At 46.6% G+C, this 19,160-nt stretch overlaps 1 protein-coding gene across 1 annotated transcript in view; it reads right to left on the bottom strand.

The window, feature by feature from the left end:
• SND1 (staphylococcal nuclease and tudor domain containing 1) overlaps positions 1–19,160 on the bottom strand; it is a 424,531-nt gene that overhangs the window by 372,409 nt on the left and 32,962 nt on the right. The window contains exons 3-8 of the mRNA XM_004608287.3: positions 13,035–13,155; positions 8,681–8,759; positions 6,105–6,265; positions 4,838–4,929; positions 3,710–3,868; positions 1,988–2,094 (exon numbers count right to left, since the gene is read on the bottom strand). Coding sequence (XP_004608344.1) covers positions 1,988–2,094; positions 3,710–3,868; positions 4,838–4,929; positions 6,105–6,265; positions 8,681–8,759; positions 13,035–13,155 — 719 coding nt within the window. The remainder of the gene's footprint in view (positions 1–1,987; positions 2,095–3,709; positions 3,869–4,837; positions 4,930–6,104; positions 6,266–8,680; positions 8,760–13,034; positions 13,156–19,160) is intronic.

Here is a 19,160-nt window from a genome sequence, read left to right as displayed (position 1 = left end):
CGTATCTAAACCTGTTCAATGATGGGCACTGTAAAATATTTATAAGCTCCCCTACAGATGCTACACTACACAAAGGCACCATTTTCATATTTTCTTCACAAGACAGACAGAAATTTAGTTAAGAAATGCTCCAGGATCCCTCACCCCTACCCCCGATCCACCGTCCCCCACAAGAAAAAAAAAAAAAAACAATCAGAGGTATCTGAAGACTTCTCAGTAGCAATAGTTATCTTTTGAATTTAACTCTGGAACCATATAAACACTTAATTTCTGTAATCCCTATGGGTTATTTTTAAATTAATCCACTTTTTGCTTTTCCTTTTGGAGCCATACCAGGAGGTGCTCAGGGCTTACTTCTGTGCTCAGGGATCACTCCTGGCCAGGCTCGAGGTACCACAAAACCAGGACACATGCAAGGCAATTGCCTTATCCATTGCTCTATCTCTCTAGCAACTAAATCAATCCATGTTAGTCAGATGAGCCATAGTTCAAATGCAAAACCCTGTGAAAAATCTGTTTATGGAGTGAAGCAATGTGAAAGACCTATTTTGTTATTTTTTAGGGTGAGAATGAAAGTTATTCAATGCATGTTCTTGCACTTCTCTTAGCTGATATCTCACAGCAAAGCTGTGAAGTCACCAAGACCATTATCATGACTTTCTAATCCTGAAATAAATCACACAGCAAGCTGGTGGCACGTGACAGGCATCAGCGATCTATGGCCGTGATCTGTGGTCTCCTGCGGTTTCCTGAGGGGCAGAGCCAGGACCTGGCTGAAGAGCATATCTAGCCGCCTACCTGGGCCACTCGCTTCAGCTCCAGCCACCCTAACAAGGTTAAGTCCTCCGACACCTGGAAATACTCATCCTTAACCCTTTCAACTGCCACTAATCCTTGGAATGTCTAATACCATTTTTCCTGGCAGAAATTATTTCTTTATCTGCTTTACCCAGGATTGGATTAGCAGGTAAAATTGAAGCACAGGGTCAGAGACAGTACGATGGTTAGGGCGCATGCCTTACACACAGGTGACCTAGTAACCCCTGATTGATCTCCTGAGCCACGCCAGGAATGATCCTTAGGCAGAGCCAGGAGGAAGCAGCCCTGAGCCCCAGTCCAGTGTGCTCCCCACTTCCCCCCAAAACTCCAGCAGCAGAATCAAAACAGTTACAGAAGGAGAGCAAGAGGTCTCAACTTGAACGTGCTGTTTTAAGACAGATTTTCTCCTGCCATCATACCCTGGGATCCAGGAAACTTTGTGTGTGTGTGTGTGTGTGTGTGTGTGTGTGTGTGTGTGTGTGTGTGTGTGTGTGTGAGATAGAGAGAGAGGGTCGGTGTGTGTGTGTGTGTGTGTGTGTGTGTGTGTGTGTGTGTGTGTTTGTAAGTGAGGATCGGTGTCTGTGTGTTTGTAAGTGAGAATCGGTGTGTGCATGTTTGTGTGTGAGGGTCGGGGTATTGATGTATGTGTGAGGGGGGGTTGTCAGGGTGTGTGTGTGTGTGTGTGTGTGTGTGTGTGTGTGTGTGTGTGTGTGTGTGTGTGTGTGTGTGTTGAGGGGCCAAGTGGAGAAGAACCAAGTCAATGCACAAAGCGATTCAAACAGAGAGGTATGCCTGAGTTGTCAGGGTGTGTGTGTGTGTGTGTGTGTGTGTGTGTGTGTGTGTGTGTGTGTGTGTGTGTGTGTGTGTGTGTGTGTGTGTGTGTGTGTGTGTGTGTGTGTTGAGGGGCCAAGTGGAGAAGAACCAAGTCAATGCACAAAGCGATTCAAACAGAGAGGTATGCCTGAGCGTGAATCCACGCCTTCACTGCCCAGCACCAAATCGGACTAGGCCTAAAGGCCAGTGACCGCAAGCCAGCCACTCCAATAGGAGGTCCTGACATCTCCCGAGGTCTTCACTAAAGTAAAACTCCCAGACAGGTGCAAGATGAGCACTAGGTGTCCTCCCCCGAGAGCCTTACTTCACAAATCTCTGACAAAGGTGCCCTTACCTCTCAGCCGCCCTCAGCTTCTCTGCGCCCCGAGTATACACCGCGATCGACCAATCCACGCAGCGCGCGAAACCTTCCTTGAGGAGGAGCTCGGTGATGTTGCCATTCTGAAACACAAGGGGCGAGCGCGGGCAGGCAGGGTCAGCGCCTCCTGCCAGGGAACCCGCTTCTCTAGACATCTATTATCATACATACATACATACTCCCTCTCCCTCCCCCTCTCTCTCTCTCTCTCTCTCTCTCTCTCTCTCTCTCTCTCTCTCTCTCTCTCTCTCTCTCTCTCTCTCTCTCTCTCTCTCTCTCTCTCTCTCTCTCTCTCTCTCTCTCTCTCTCACTCTCGCTCTCTCCTGCAAGTCACTGAAAATTAAAAACAAAAAATAAAGAAAGAAATGAATAAAAAGCAGAACTGTCATGAAGAACCAGCCTGCAAGCCCGCAGAGAGGAGGCGCGGGTCCGGGTCTCCCAGCACCGGCTCCGTCTCCCAAGCCCCAGCGCTACCTCTCACTAACAGGGGCAGGATAAATGCTCACGGCATTGAATGGAATTGACATTTCCATAGCTCTTCCTGTGGGCAGGGGAGGGTGTTAATCTGTTTCGTGGAGATTACTCCTTATTATTTCCCTCCCTGCGATCAGCAATGACTCCCCTTTTCATAAGGAGAAAAGCTGAAGAAGCAGCTGAATAAGGAATAACTTACAGGACATTTCAGGCGAGGTGAATTACAATTCTCATTCTGCTGTGACCCCGAGCCATCTGGCAGGGCATGGGCCAGTAGCGAGCAGTCCCCCGACAGCAGACATGACCTTGGCACATTCCACACCAGGCCTTCCAGACTGCCACCCCGGCAGAATCCTCCAAGCAGACAACAGAAGTTTACCCTGCATTTGTCACAGGTTCTAACAATGAAATGCTACTTAGACCCAGGTGTTACAAAGCAAGATCCTTTCTTGTCCACAAAATAGCCACATTTTGTGACTCTTTAGAGTCACAATTCAGAGCTTAAAGTACAGATTTATTGCTCAAAAGAAGCACTAACTGGCTAGGCCTAACTGGCTAGGCCTGGAATACAGTAAGATTTTCTACAGAAGTGTCCCCTTATACATCTTTAACTTTTGGACTCACATACAGTAGTTACAATAATTACTAGCTCTTCTGGCAACCTAATTCTCCATGTTTCTTTTTTTTCTCTCTTTTTGGGTCACACTTCAATGCACAGGGGTTACTCCTGGCTCTGCACTCAGGAATTACTCCTGACAGTGCACGGGGGACCATATGGGATGCTGGAAATCAAACCCGGGTCAGCGGCGTGCAAGGCAAACGCCCTTTCCACTGTGCTACTGTTCAAGCCCCAAATTCTCCATGCTTCTATGCCACTTCTAAATGACAGGGCAACCTCCCACCCACCTTTCCTACTGGCAAGCTCGAGGAACAACTGGGCAAACAACTGACAGTGTTCCTCTCGCCCCCATAGAAGCCCGGTAATATTTGTGATTAATTTTCTAAAAGGGCAAAATTGAAGAGATTTGCCAATACCAACAGTTCTCACCAGACACACACAAACACACACACACACACACACACACACACACACACACCCCCTAGAGATTTGCCAATACCAACAGCTCTCCCCGCCCCCCCACGCACACACTGCCTAAAAATCAGTAGGTGCTAATCCTGCCAAGATGGAGTTTTATTAGGGGGACAATCCCCGGGCACACTCACTGGATGAAGGATGGTACCCAGAATGTTCTGGTTGTGGCAGCTCTCCAAGATGATCTGAACATCTCTCTGTAGCAGTCGAGACTCCGTGAAAAATTTGGCTTCTGCCGCAAAGGGCTCTGGTGTTTCACTGCCATCAGCTTCCCGTCGGAAAGTCGGGCACTGGAGCAGAAAGGTGAAAGGTGAGAAGAACAAGAATGTGAGGGTCACGCCCCCTCACCCTGCTCTGAAGACCACTTGGCTGAACAAGCCTCCAAACCTCCTGAAAACATAGTGGGAAAAGTCACTCACAGAAGCAGCTTAGATATCTTAAGCAAAGAAAGTTCAAGCTATCACAGGAAAAATCATTTCCCTTACAGTAGGAAATGACCCCTTGCCAGGTGAAATTCACCAGTGCCTTTCTCTAAACTGACTTTGTTGTTGTTTATTGCTGGGGGCAGGGAGAAGGCGCAGCACAGTCAATGGTGCTCAGGGCTTCCTCCTGGCTCTGTGCTCAGGGATCACACCTGGCCGTGCGCAGGGGACCATGGAGGGTGCTGGGGATCAAACCTGGTTAGGCTGCAGGCAAGGTAAGCACCTTATCCACTGAATTTTATCTCTGGCCCTATTTTTTTTTTAATTAAGAAGAATACTTTATAATAAGAGAAGTCATCTTTAGCAAACATTATCCTTTCTTTCTGGGTTTCAGCTATCTCAACCAATTCCAAACAGACAATGAATATTGAAAGAAAAAAAAAAACACCTCTTCTTTGATCTACTGAGAATCACCCCACTACAATTCATAAAGTACTAGTTTTCAACCTTATGACCACCTACAACTGATGAAATAAGAAATATTTCATGGACTACTAAGGCAGAAATAAAATTATCTACAACAAGAATTTCCAATCATACTAACTACATGATCCTGACACATCATCCTGTGTTAAGTGACAAAAACTTTTTGCAACTGGTTGGCAATTTCTGCCACTGGCAGCAGGCCTCCTTGGACCAGAGGTTGAAAACCACTGTTCCAGTTGTTAGTAATGGGTCCGACTAGAAAAAACCTGCCAAGGTCCTGGGTGGAAGAATCTACCTAGTACCGAACGTTACCATATACTCGACCACCCCCGGCCCAGTGTATGGTCTGACCTTGATCCCGGACAGCATGACGGTAACCAGGTAGTTATCTGGAAGGAGCAGGGCCCTGACCACACTGCCGTCCCGCACGTGCTCGATGATGGCTGCAGAACAGAACAAGCAGCTTAGGTGGTGAGCACAGTCAAGCCTGAATACACAATGCCACATCAAAGTGCAGTGAACTCAGCTCTTCTCTGCTAGAAAGCCCCTCTGAGCTGTGATGAAGCATCAAAGCCACAAGAGTCTCCCACAAACTATTCCAAGGGAATAGACTGAAATCTGTTGTATTCTCTTTTTTTTGTTCAGGGGTTCGGTCCCAAAATGCATGGGAGGGCAGTTTAGAGCCATATCCAGCAGTGATCAGGGGGCTATTCCTGGCTCTGTGTTGGGGGATCATATGTAGTGCCAGGGATAAAACCAAGGTTCAGTCGCATGCGAGGCAAGCACATCACCTCCTGTACTCTCTCTCCAGCCCGAGACTGACGTCTCAGACGCTGGAACTCTTCGGAACTTCCTGGCCACAGCCCCATTTCTGTTCTCCATGAGCAAGGCTGCTCAGTTGAGAACCGGGGGCTCCACAAACAACAAGTACTAATGATTCCAGTTCATGTCACTGAGCTGATGATCTCAAAGTAAGCCAGGAACCATACATGGATACTTTTGAAGGGTTTTGTTTTTTGGTTTTTGACTTTTGTTGGGGTTTTTTGTTTGGTTGGGTTTTTGGACTATACCCAGAGATGCTCAGGGGTTACTCCTGGCTTTGTGTTCAGGGGACCATATGGGATGCCAGGGATCAAACCCCAGTTAGCCACAAAGAAAGCAAACACCCTGCCAGCCCCAGAGATGATGTTTAAATCTTCTAAAAAACACAAACGTCCCCAATGTGCAAAAAACATCAGCCATATTCTGCCTTGCAGAATCTAGCCCCTCCCAAAGCACCACAATGTTGGTTTGCCCTAATAACGTTCCCAGGAAAGCCCTGGGAAACTCAAACAGGTTTTATTTATTTATATTTTTTTTGCTTTTTGGGTCCACTCAGCAATGCTCAGGGATTCCCTCTGGCTTTGCACTCAGGGATTATTCCTGGCAGTGCTCAGGGGGACTATGTAGGATGCCGGGGATCAAACCCAGGTCAGTTATGTGCAAGGCAAACGCCCTATCTGCTGGATTATCAAATCCAGGCTCTGGCCCCTCAAATGGGTTTTTAAAATGTCAAGAAGCCTGAGGATACACAGCAGGAAATCCCCCAGCGCCGCCCGCGCCTGCTGCCCGGCCTCACCATTGACAGGCTTCTGGTGGTGAGAGTCCACAAAGTGCCTGGGGTTCTCAATGGTGTACTTGAGGTCCCGGATGGTGTGCGCGCCGGACCCCTCACTCCACATGCCTTTCTTGGCTGCCTTCGCTTGCTCCTCACATTCTGAAAGCCGGTTTTGCTCAGGACTAGGAAGAGAAACACAAACGTGTGCAGTTAGCGGGTTGACAATGGCAGGATCTGGCTCTCTCTGAGCCGGGTCTTCCTCAACAACTTCTCCTCAGAGCATTTGTTTCGGATCCCTGGCTTCAGACCCAAGGCGGTAATGGAAAAGTACCGGTTCCCAGATTCCAGGCTTAGTCCCTTGCACAAATGCTCCATCCTAAAAGCATTTAATGAAAAGCTCTGAAAAATACGGCATTCTCATCCTGCCACCATCCGTGATGGCGAAAGACAGGACAAGTTGGAGGCTCAGAAGGGAGCCGCTTTGGGGGCTCAGCTTCATTGAACCCAGGAATCCAGGCAGAGCACAGCAGGACACAGAGTAGGGAAGTGACTAAGAATCAGCCGGGCTCCCTGCCCTCCACAGAACATGGCTGAGGAAGGCAAAGCAGATCCTGTTACTACAAGAGAACATCGCCCCCGAACCACTTACACATTCGATAGGGCCAACTAAGCAACCGCAATTTGAAAATAGAAGGCAAGAAACCAAGCTACATACAAGAACGGCCAAGGAGACATTTGAGAAACCGACAAGTGAAAGCAGAAATGGGTCCTTCCCGCATGTCTGGGCTATAACGTGAAGACAGAACTGGGCCGCCTTTCCACCATCTCAAAGACTTGGCATCGCCACGGGCTGGTGGTGCACACTGCAAGTCCCACCTCGATCAGCAGAATTTTCTAGCAGGGATTCCCTGACCTACAAACTCTCAAACCAGTAGTCTTCAGCACTGCTCTTTCCCTTCCCCCCAAAAGTGAAATACATCCTCGGGAGTTAAAACTGTAGCCACAGAATAATTTATTTTTAATTTCTTATTTTTAAAAAGTAGACAAAGATGGACCAGAGAGATAGTACAGGGGTAAAGGTACTTATGAGCTGACCCCAGTTTAATCTCCCAGATCCCAGATGGTCCCCCGACCCCCACCTGGAGTGATCCCTAAGCACAGAGCCAGGAGTAAGCCCTGAGAAGCCCGGGTGAGGCCGCCAACAAAAAGAAACTTAAAAACATAAATGTAGTTGAGAAGACAGAAGCAAACATGGAACCTGACAAAGGAGATGCGATCAAAGGGAACCTCAGAGAGAAACTGAACCGGGGCCCCTCGGGAGAGCTCTTGGTTGGGCAGGCAAAATACTGTGGGCAAACTGGCTTCTCCCCAAACCGGGCCGCGGCAATCATGCCAGCTACTGTCCTTAATAGACAACCCTGGCTCACTTCCAAAACCATCTAAGTAAGACTGATCTGTCCTCATCCAACAAATTCCCACATGCTCTTGCCCTATCAGTGGTTCTAGCAAATGTGTCTCTGCGGTGAGAAAGGACCGCAGAAGTCTGTGGTGAATGACATGAGTCCCAGAGTCTATGAAACGCAAGAGAAAGCAAATGGTGCATCTTTTGTCTCTGCTCACCCTCACAGTCGGGACAGGTATACAAATACTCAGCTAGAGCCTCCTCGACAGCCCCTACAGTCACATAGGGAAATTAGGGACTTAATGACTTAAACAGCATATCTAGCCCCCAAATTAGTGATGCAGCATATCACTTTTCAGAGGCTAATGTGTTAATGAAAGCCAGCTGCAATTCATCGTACCATGAGCCAATACTGGTGATCTTGAACATGAACTAATGTGTTGTAAATCTTACATACCGAGCCCTCATTTTAATAAGTTCTCACTGCCAATCGCTCAACAAATACGCTTTTTACCAACTGCTTCAGTATGTACAGATCCACGACCAGAAACTAAAAAGGTTTTGGAGAGAAATTTTCCCCAACTTTGAGACAGACCCGTTGTGTCTTTGTCAGCTTCCTGAAATCCTAAGCAACAGATTTTGCTTTGACTTCTATTTATTCACTCCTCTTTATTTTCCATGGCACTTATTTCCTGCATGTAAAATATTGTGTATCTATTTGTTTATTGGTTTATTGTCTCTCTACATATTAAAATGTCAGCAGAAACTCAATCTGTTTGTTCACTGCTATATTCTCAGTGCCTAGAACACGTCTGGCACATAGTAAGTACTCAATAAATCCTTGGGGCTAAAAGGATAAATACTCTGGAGCTGGACAACTATGGCAGAAGACACAGCTTGCAGGCTCTTACAAACACGAAGAGTGAACAGCCTTGTTTCAAAGCTGATTTTCAAGGCTATCAAATGTCCCTTACTAAGGAATGCTTAGTGACCCCTCAGTCCCAAATAATCCACACCTAAGCAAGAACATCCTAAAAGCCACATGCATAGGAGAAGCTGTCCGCTGTACCACGAGCAGCGGTGGGGGGGGGGGTAATGCAAAAGGACGGGCCAATGTTAAGTTCACTACCCAAGTTCCCCAGAGCCACACCAGCTCTCCCAGTGGACTGGAAGTCAGAAAGCAATCAGTACTTACTTGTTCGCCCGCATCCCTTCTCTCCGGGCGGCCAGGCCTTCTGCAACCAGAGACTCGGCGATGTTTTCCCCATTGGTATCTGAGAAGGAAAGGGCCGAATTTAAGATAAGGTTCTCATCTGCCCCCACACAGACATGCTCTCCTGGACCACCTTCAGCCCTGGCAACTCAAGGAGAATGGTGCCAGAGAACTGGCCAAGGCCCGATAGAGGTGATAGGTTTTCCCAAATCCTCTCCTTCCAACAACATCTAGCACCAAGGATGAAATTCTTCTCAAGATGACCTCACTATTTATATAGTGTATGTCTCAGGCCAAAAGCAATCTCAGCAAGTAGGGGAGACCAACATGAAGCAAGATACACACTGCAGCCAAGGAGAAAGGTCCACACCGCAGGAAGAAAGGGGTGCACATGGCCCTAAGCTGTGGAGGCCTGAACAGAGAAAATCCATCTTCTGTGACTTCAGAACTGAGACAAGGCCTCTCAGCATCAAAGATACTTGGCTGTACAATGAGATGAGTCCCTGTCTGGAGAATTATAGAAGAATGTCTGTCTATAGCTATGTGTGGTGGAATATGGGTCAGCAAAATAATAATCGTACTAATAATAAACCAGGAAACACTATCAGATATGTACGGCAGCGTAAATGGGCCCAGAGACCACCATGCCAAGTGAAACCAGTCAGGCTGGGAAAGACAGTTACCATGTGAAACCAAACTCAGAAAAAGAGAACAGACTTGTGGTTACCAGAGGCAGGAGGCAGGGTAGGGAGAAATGGAAGACGGTGGCCCACAGGGGCAACCCCAGTTACCAGATCAGTAAGTACTAGGATATGCCAGGAAAAGCCTTAGGGTTCTGAGCAGCAAGAGGAAATTAGTTTTCCTTTTTCTCTGGTCACTGCCTATAGCTATGAAGACAGACACCAGCTGATCCTAATGCAAAAAATTATTCATAACTTGAGACATCGTGGCTTACGCCAAGGTTTCTTAAATATTTTCCATTCACAATCTCTTTTTACCCAAGGAATGTTTTGTCTTGTTCTCTGTGGACACACCTGACATGTTCAAGCATGATGCAGTCCTGGGGATAAAACCTGGACTCCCCCCACCCCCACACAAAGCTCAATCTATTCCAACCCCTCACCTAAGAAATTTTTCACACCCTCAGGTGTATAGGTATATAGTATCAACAGATAATTAAAACATTTACTGTGCATACATCATAAAGAAATTTACTCCTAAGCAAATTTAATTTTTTTTGAGACTCTTATATTTAGTTATATAGGGCTACAAACTACAGTTGAAGTAGCTAAGCTCTGTATTACAGAAATTCCCAAACTTGGGCCAGAGCCATAGTACAGAGAGTAGGGTACTTGCCTTGCATGCAGCTAACCCAGGTTCAATTCCTGGCATCCTATATGGTTCCCTGAGCCCACCAGAAGTAATTCCTGAGCACAGAGCCAGGAGTAACTCCTGAGCACCACCTAGTATGGCCCAAAAGCAACAACAATAACAACAAAAGAAGTTCTCAAACTTATTTGGTCTACTGCCCACTTTCCTGGAGAAAATAAAATAAAATAAACCACAGTGTCCCCTGAAAATCTACCCTCTTTAATCAAACTAACAGAAAGCTCCCCCAATTGCACCTATCACTACCACCACCCCCAGATCATTCCAGTGACTCCAGGGGGTCATGTCGGCCACTTTGGAACACACTGTTCTATAACTTAAATTTATGCAGAACTACGTGTCTATTTCTCATTAAAAATGAAAACAAGAATATTCAAAATATTAAACTAATCCTTTCTGCAAATTGCTAAGCTCAGTTCCACATACATAGCAGAAAGTTTAAAGAAAAAAAAAGACCAGACAAACTGGAGCCAGGGAGCAAGCCTGAGTGCTGGAGCATGTTCTATTCATGGAGGATGCCCAAGTTCAATCCTTAATACCACATAGTTCGCAGAGCTGAGAGTAGCCACTAAGGACTACCAGGTGTGGCCCAAAATTCAAACAAACAAACAAAAAGGATCAAATTAGTCCCCAGATGCTACACCAGCAGACTACTTCAGCTTCTCTTTTTCAACTATAAAGTCCCCTTTCCCCTCAGGATGGTTTGTTCACGGCTCCACGTGGAGTCCCACATGAGCTGCTCAAAGTGGGGTCCCATTAGACAAAGATATTCTCCCCTGCTCGCAACAACACCTGAGATAATATCTAGATTTCTCATCTCCCACACCGCTGCCTTCAAGCAGACTAGAAAGATGAAGTTCAACATAAAACCCAGACTGATTAGGTTCTACCTGGGCTCTTGAAACATTAATTGCATTTCCATGCTACTGAAAAAGCTTTTAGACTCTGTATATTCTCTTAAATCTCTACTTGTCAAGACCAAACGATAAAGGAAGACATCTATGAGGAAATCGCCACATAAAAATCTTTAATATGGCAGAGAACAAGCTCCTCAATAAACAGAAAACAGCAGTCTAGCCATAGGTGATGTCAGCAGAAAATGAAGTTCTGTGTGATTTGTATTCAGTACACTAAATGGTGACTTCTGTGAGAAGGAACAAGTGGGTACCCTGTTCCCCAAGCCCCACCTAAAGGCCTTGTCATTAGCAGTCCCAAATTTCTACTGAGGCAAACCACAGGCTTTTCCTACCAAGGAAAGCTGAACTGAATGAGGTACAGTGCAAGGAACTAAGCAATTCCTGCGGATTACATGAACCTTACCCCTGAGCTCATGGCTGAGGCCAGACCCAGATGCATATATAGCGCTGTGTGTCAATACCACAACGGTTCTTTCACAGGCACTGGAAGCCCAGACAGTAGGATGTCAAACGGTTAGATTAACCAAGACAACGCCGATCAGGTGCCACGTGGTCAGGGGATGGGAAGAAGCAAGCCCAGATGCAAGCCAGGTGAGCAGCCCTGGACTAAGTAGGTTTTCTTTTTTTCTTTCTTCCTTTCTTTTTTTGTAATGAAATACTCAAAACAATTGCATTTTGAAGACAGTGCACTTCTATTACATTCTAACCAGCAGCCCTTCAATAATAATGCTGAAAAGGTTTTCCACAGTATTATTTGAATTGTGGGTAAAATGGAAATGAACTTTTTGGAAAGATTCCATATGTATCTATAATATTCTATACAATCAAGAAACAGTGAGTTAGAGAGGCTGGAAATGGTGTTTCTCTACCGGGTAAGTTTGACAAATGCCTCCAAGGTTACCCATAACTCACTGTTCTAAGATCAATCCAATTAAGTTCAGAATCATAGAAAGTGGGGAACTTTGCCATATACCCTGCTTGCTTAAGCCTGGCTTCCTGACTACCCAAGTCAAACAAATTATCAAGCAGCTCAGCTGGAAGGTTATTTTATCAAAGAATCACAGGAAACTCTTTAAAATTCTGCTCCTTAAATAATACCAGACAAATACAACTGCCAGTGTTCATCTGGCTATTTTATGGAGAACATTCTATTAATTCATTCAATGCCATTTCAGTTCCAACTCCATTTCTCAATTTTATTCTCTCCACTTAATAATAAAAAAAAAAATAAAAACCAAAGTACTAGATATCCCATGAACCAACTTAGGCCAGGAAAAAATAATGCATACATAAAAATATACTTACTCCGTGCATAACACATACTAACCTTTCAAATTCTAACAGTCTTAAAAACTGAAAAAATAGGGCTTATAAAAAGCAAGGCTACGTGGTAGGAGAGTCAGAATTCTAACTCATACCTAAACAACTCCAAAATCTGTGTTCCTTCTATTCTCCAATAAAACATGTGGTGTTTGTGGGTCAGAGATAGTGCATGCCTGACAACCACAGGGCCCCAGGTTTGATCCCTGGCACCACGTGGTCTCTGGAGCACTGCGGGATACAGCCCTGGAGACCCCCAGCACTGCTGGGGAGGCTCCTAGCAAGAGAAAATTAAAAAAAAAAAAAGCCAACAACAAAAAAAATATCCCATGACTTTAAAATAGACAAGCTCTAAACAAATTTTTCCTTTCCTAAAGAGAGTCCCCAGGAGAAGGAGAAAAGCCACAGGACAGATAAAAGAAACGGAAACTGGAATGGGAAATCTATATGAATTCAATTAGCACTGACCTAGAAGCCCACAGTCACTGAGTTCCAAGAGCTTATGGCCTAAATACAGAGGAGAGTCCGACACAGTCCATACACCAATAACTGGGCCAGGAAGCAGCAACCCTGTGGGAGCCCACCGCAACCCGGGGCACATCCAACCTGGGGCCTGGAGCTGCCTCCTGAACGCAGCCCAGCCACCCGCCGGGGGAGCTACTTTGGGAGAACTTTGAGCTCCCAAGGAAATGAGCCCTCTTACTACTCACCTTTTCCAAGGTAGATCATGCCGTACTCTCGCCCCTGGGGGGTCTTGTTCTCTATCGTGAAGCAGACCTCCTTCCCAATCAGCTTCTTTCGGAGAAACTCTCGAGCAGGGAATGCCCAGGGCTGGAAGACAAAGCACATGTATCACCTGAGTCCTGCCCCTTCAGACCAAAATCCCTCCATCGCGCTGGCAGCCTGGTCCTGAGGAAAGCATCAAAATGAATGGCATGCTTAGGCAACTGCCTTAACTAACACAGGCCTCAGCCTGCCCGGAGGCGGTGGCGGTTAAGCATCCAGCACTGCCCGCTTACTCAGGGAAGAGTAACTGCCACCAAGGCCACAGCTCCTCTCGCGTGCCAGCCACCGCTGGAAACTCTTTCTATCAACTGATTCCTGAATGAGAAGTCCGGGCTCCACGGCTCACCTAGCCAAAGGGAAGTCATAAACCACCGCCGCCGCTTCCATTTGTTCTCCTTGTTGCGATGTACAAAGCACTTTCACTGCCTATTAAACTCAACTGAAACTAGTTCAAGGCACTGTTGGAATGAGGACAAGGTTCTAGCACTGTTATTATTTCAGAGTGCGTCCCCAGCTAAACTAAGAGCGGACATTCGTGATTTCTGCCTCCTTCTGTACGAGGAACGGCAGTGCTGAGAAGTGCCCCAGACTAGTCACCACACTCTGTCTCCCTTTCTACTTCCTCTCCTGACCAGAGCTGCACCAGCAGGGCCTGAAACAGGTCGCAGATTCTTGGGCACACAGGAACAGGTCCCACTGAGGCGCGGCCCTAAGCACAGCAGTTCTTTGCTCTCACCAAAGACCCCTGACACAGGAAGTGAACCACAGACACAACAAGGGGCGAAGATGCTCTGCAGGATCTCAGAATGAAAGGGGTAGGTTTGCCCCATCCCCACTTGACGTTCCTAAATATTTGGAAAACCTCTAACAAAATCAGTACTCTTGGGGGCTGGAGAGACAGTACAGGGACAAAGGCATTTGTTTGTCTTGCATGCGACCAACCTGGGTTTAATCCCTGGCACCACATATAGTCTCCCAAACACAGCCAGGAGTCCCACCAGCAGTAATCCCTTGAGCACAGAGCCAAGAGTAATCACTGAGTACCACAAGAAATAGCCCCCAAAGCAAACAAACAAACAAAAAAAATATATTCCTAAAGGAAAAAATTCTTTGTAAAAATTCATTTCTCGAGGGTTGGCTTGCTGGTAAAAATTCATTTATCAAGGGTCAATTCACAAGGCAATAAGTAGCCTTTGAAGAAACCTTCCATTTCTACCAATGAGGCAGAATTCCCAAAAGCTTTATGGGCTCACTGAATGAGCTGCATTTTCCTGCTAGACACTCACTGGGGATAAGAAAAAGCAATGCTACCGGTCTTGCAAATGACATGCGCATGCCTAATCACAGAAGAAAAATAATCTAGTTTCTGAAGTCATTCTTTCTGATACAGGCCTTCTCACATCCTATGCCATCCAGGATTTAACAAATTCCAGAACTGGACAAGCCTAAGTAACTAGGAAGAGAAGCAATGGGCAAACTCAGAAAAGCAACTGAGCCATTGCTCCTGACCAGAGCAGCAGAGCATGCGTGAGGAAAGGCAGCAGAAGGCGACCTGAGGGAGCAAACTCCTCGACAGAGCATCCCACAACTTGGGTGACCAGCACAGGCAAAGGTGCTCAAAGGACTTATTGAAAACGTCCTGGATGGTCTAACAGGAAATAACTGGTCTGTTCAAATGACGTCCCAGAGCTCCACCTAAGAAACAAATCGCTGGGGGTAGAGCAGTAGTACAGAGCATACGGCATATGCCTTGCACAAGGCCAGCCCGGGTTTGATGGGCATCCCATATGGTCCCCTGAGCACTGCCAAGAGCAAATCCTGTGTGCAGAGCCAGGCACTGAGCATCACTAGGTGTGGCCCAAAAACCAAATCAAAAAAGCAACAAATTGCCTATTTTGAGGACAACCTCAAAATTCCCTCTTCCCTGAACAGAATGTCCAACACTGGGCAATCTAGCAGCTTCACTCCCTACTCCCAAACCTGATCAAGGTGTTGGTGTCTGAAAGTAATGAAAAGGAAGTTTTCAAATCTGATCTTTTCCTTGGACCGGGCACATTCTTGAACCACCAGAATGAGATAAAATCTCCAACAGGGTAAAACATGAAACAAGCTATTCTCAGACATGGTCCAAAGTTCAATACTTCTTGTCTCTCCTCTCCTAATCATCCTGCTGGACAAGCTGATACATGTAACAAATCCCTGGCAGCCGCTGCCTCTCCCACCACCCCTATTCCTGTCCCTGAAACTCACTTCTCAAAAAAGTGAGAAACTCATTTCTTAAGGAAACCAATACAGTTTTACTCATAACAGGAGCTCAATAAGTCTGTGGGAAATAAATATTTAAATCCCACAGCGCCCATCAATGCAGTATCTAGGCTGCCCACAGTAGCTAGGCAACGCCGGGGATTAGCCAGGCACGGGGCAGCGCCGGCTGGGGACGGACAGACAGTGCCGCATGTACTGTCAGCAGACTTAGGACAGAGCCGAGTTTCTTTGAAAGAAAATATCATGAAAACAGGAGAATGTTGGGGCTGGAGTGATAGCACAGTGGGTAGGGCGTTTGCCTTGCACGCAGCCGACCCGGGTTCAATCCCCAGCATCCCATATGGTCCCCTGAGCACCCCCAGGAGTAACTCCTGAGTGCAGAGCCAGGAGTAACTCCTGAGTGCAGAGCCAGGAGTAACCCCTGTGCATCGCCAGGTGAGACCCAAAAAGCAAAAAAAAAAAACAAAACAGGAGAATGTTATCTGGCACCGGGATACACAAGAAAGCAAATGAGCAACAGCAATTCTGACCCTGGCTGAAAGTGAGAAACAGAAACAGCGCGCACCAGAATAATGGCAGGCCTGAAAGAAACAGCGCCACATCCCACAACCCAAAAGTCCCCAAAAAAGGGAGGCTTGGCTGCTTCTTGCTTTACCAGAATACTGGTTCACCAGATTTGTGGCCTGCGCGGACGAGATCTAAGAACAGAGAGCAAGAGAGAGAAAGTCTCTAATCCCAGAGCACCTAGCGTCTCAGAGGAAAAAAAAAAAAAGACACACAGCTAGGACAGCCCAAATATGGGATGCGGAAAGGAAAGGAGACGGAGGGTGTGGCGAAACGTTCGGGAGGCTGAAGCTTAAGAAACAGTAGCTGTTCCCTGGGGCACAGCTGGGGCAGAAACCCAAGAGAATGACTTCTGCCAGGCTGGAACACGGCACCCCAGCAGCGTCCGGGAGAGATGGAAAATCCAAGCAGGAATGTGCTCGGGTGGCAAGCACGGGCATTCTGGTCTGTCACCCAAACCAGGAGCAGTCACTGACATGCCTGCGAATAATACAGAGCAAAGGAATCAGTGAAATCAGGTTTCCAAAAAGACAGAGGAACACACAAAGAAAGGATTAAAGGGACAGAATGAAGCAGAGACGTATTTCAATATTCTAGGCACGCGATTTGAGCTGAACACAGGGAAGAGGGAATATAAAGTTTCAGGGATGGAAAAGAGAAGACTCTTCCCCCGCCCCCCACTACTCCCGCTACTGTGAGGGCCGCGGTTTGCACACACCTGGTAGTGGGAGCTCACAGCCAGACTCATTTAGTTGTGATGCAATGTTCTGGTCGCAGTGTTTGACAGGGGTTGCTGTGGTGCTCACCAGGGGTGTCACCCCTGGCTGTGGTGCTCCCACACTCATGCACACATCCAAGAGAGCAGATCCCCTGGGACCTTGCTCGGGGCATGGTGGGGGGTATCAAACCCGCAGCTTCACACTGACATGACCAACCCTCTGCCACTGTGCCATCCCCAGGCCCCAAAAAGAGATGCTGAAGGGAGCAGAATGTCTAGGTCTTGATGAAGGGCCACATTTTAGGGCTGCAGGAAGGGACAGGGAAATCGGGTTTCTGATTTGGGTTACCAGTTGGTGCCACTGCTAACATGAGCCAGCTTCATGAGAGTGGTAGCAGGAAAAGCACATCACGGCAGGGAGATGAGAGACTGGGTAATTAGGAGAGAGAAACGCTGAGAAAGGGGGAAATCAACTACTTCGTGTCATAGGAATCTTTGATGAGTTAAAAGGGGCAAATTAAGGAGGTTGGTTACTCTGGCAGCGACAAAAAGGCCCAGACTGTACAAACACATAAAACTTGGAGGGCTGGGATCAGATTATATGGCATTCTTGCTGCCAGGACAGAATTTTATTGTTATTTTATTTATAGGCAGATTTTATTGTTCTGTTACATAGGATACAGTTAAGATATTTCAGAACAAGTTCCAACTGGCTATGTGTTTCTCTGCCCTAGATTTCCATCCATGAAACAGGAAATTAAAATCAGACCCTTCTTTCTCAGAGGCTACATGCTTCCTTCTTCTGGGGAAATGAACTGAGACCAGTTCGAGCCGGCCAGGGTCAACACTCTCTCGTCTCAGAAACAGCCAGGCTATTACACAACACAAAACTGAAAAGAAAAGAACAATTCAAAATGTTGGTCAAGGAAAGAACTTGGCACCCCAACTGACAAAAGTGAGCGCAAAGAGGAATTGAATCTTCAGTTCTTGGTCTAACAATATTTGTGGTAGCAAAAATTAACAAAACAGTCAAGACTGTCACAGCTCACCTCTATTAAGTTCTTCATAGGCTCATGGCTCAACCTCTCTGCCTTCCTGGTTTGGGGGCCACACCCCACTATGCTCAGGACTGACTCCCGGTTCTGCGGTCAGGGACCACTCCTGGTGGGGCTCAGGGGACATTACATGGTGCGGGGGATCACAGCCAGATCAGCTGCATGCAAGGAAAACACTTTAACCCCTGTACTATCTCTCCAGCTCAGCATTTCATGCTATCTTGCTTAATCCTCACCAGACAACTCAGAGGCTCGCACTGTTATTATTCCCAATCCTACAATCACTGCTGGAGAAACAACTCGCTTTGATCTATCTAATCATTATCCCAAGAATCTAATTGCTCTTGATAGCAGAATTATGGCCAATTTTTCTCTTTTCTATAATACTGCTTCACTATCTCCTTAATTCACACCAAATGCCCTCTATTCGCGATGGAATTTCACAGGCAACTGTTTCTCTTATATAAAAGATTGCCACTGCCTGCTCTGTCCTCTTCATCCCTGGGCCAGGGAACGCCTCAGGGAAGCTGAATAACCAACTTGCTCAACATCATCAAGCTGGGACACAGGAAAATAATGAGAACTCACATATGGTTGACTTTTGGTAGCCAAAGCACGAGTAAAGAGGATCAGAAGTGACATTTCATAAAGTGGGCATGCAGAAGAATGACCACACAACACCAAATCAGGATGCACAGCGGCCACTTGGAGAGGCAAGAACTTAAGGGACCCAAAGCAGCCCCTAAAAGTGGCCAGGAGGTACTAGAGATGCTTCACCGGGTAACAGTGGGGATGGTGGGCAAAAAAAGAAAAAAGCCCAAATCGACAAAACTTCTCAAATCATCATAACACGCCTGTTCTTGACTACTATTGAGTCACGTTGCCTCGAGAAACAGATTAAAATCTCCCTCCCTAAAGAAGGTGAGGGGTGCATGGATCCAGGACTAACAATCTGAACTAATGTAAAGCATAGACCTAGCATTTCAAGGTCATTACACATATAAAAATAAAATGCCTGTGTAGTGGACAGATTGCTAGATTCTACAGAAGGCCTCCAGCATCCTGGGTTTTCACTGTGGACCCCTGGCCTTTGAATGTGAAGGAAGTCAAACAAAAACTGATAAAAGAGTTTTGCCATAAACCAACAGCAGTCTCAAACAGTGGATGGTAGAGGAGATTTATAAATAGAGGCAAGCCACTGTAAGCTTGTCCGGAATCACCTATAACATAAAAATGTTCAACTATATAAAAAAGTGTGGACTGGAGCCACACTTTGCATGCAGAAGGCCCTGGCTGGAGGTTCAGCACCTAATGGAGCGTCCAGCCAGGAATAGTTCTGAGCACCTTCAGGGGAAAGCCCAAATAACGAACAGGCGGAAAAGAAAGAACCCATGACCGAGTACAAGTCAGAGCAAAGAATGGCTGAAAGCTGGGTCCACAGTTTTAGG

Source organism: Sorex araneus, chromosome 1, assembly GCF_027595985.1.
Source record: "Sorex araneus isolate mSorAra2 chromosome 1, mSorAra2.pri, whole genome shotgun sequence".
Lineage (NCBI taxonomy): Eukaryota > Metazoa > Chordata > Mammalia > Eulipotyphla > Soricidae > Sorex > Sorex araneus.
This window is presented reverse-complemented; position numbering and strand designations above follow the sequence as displayed.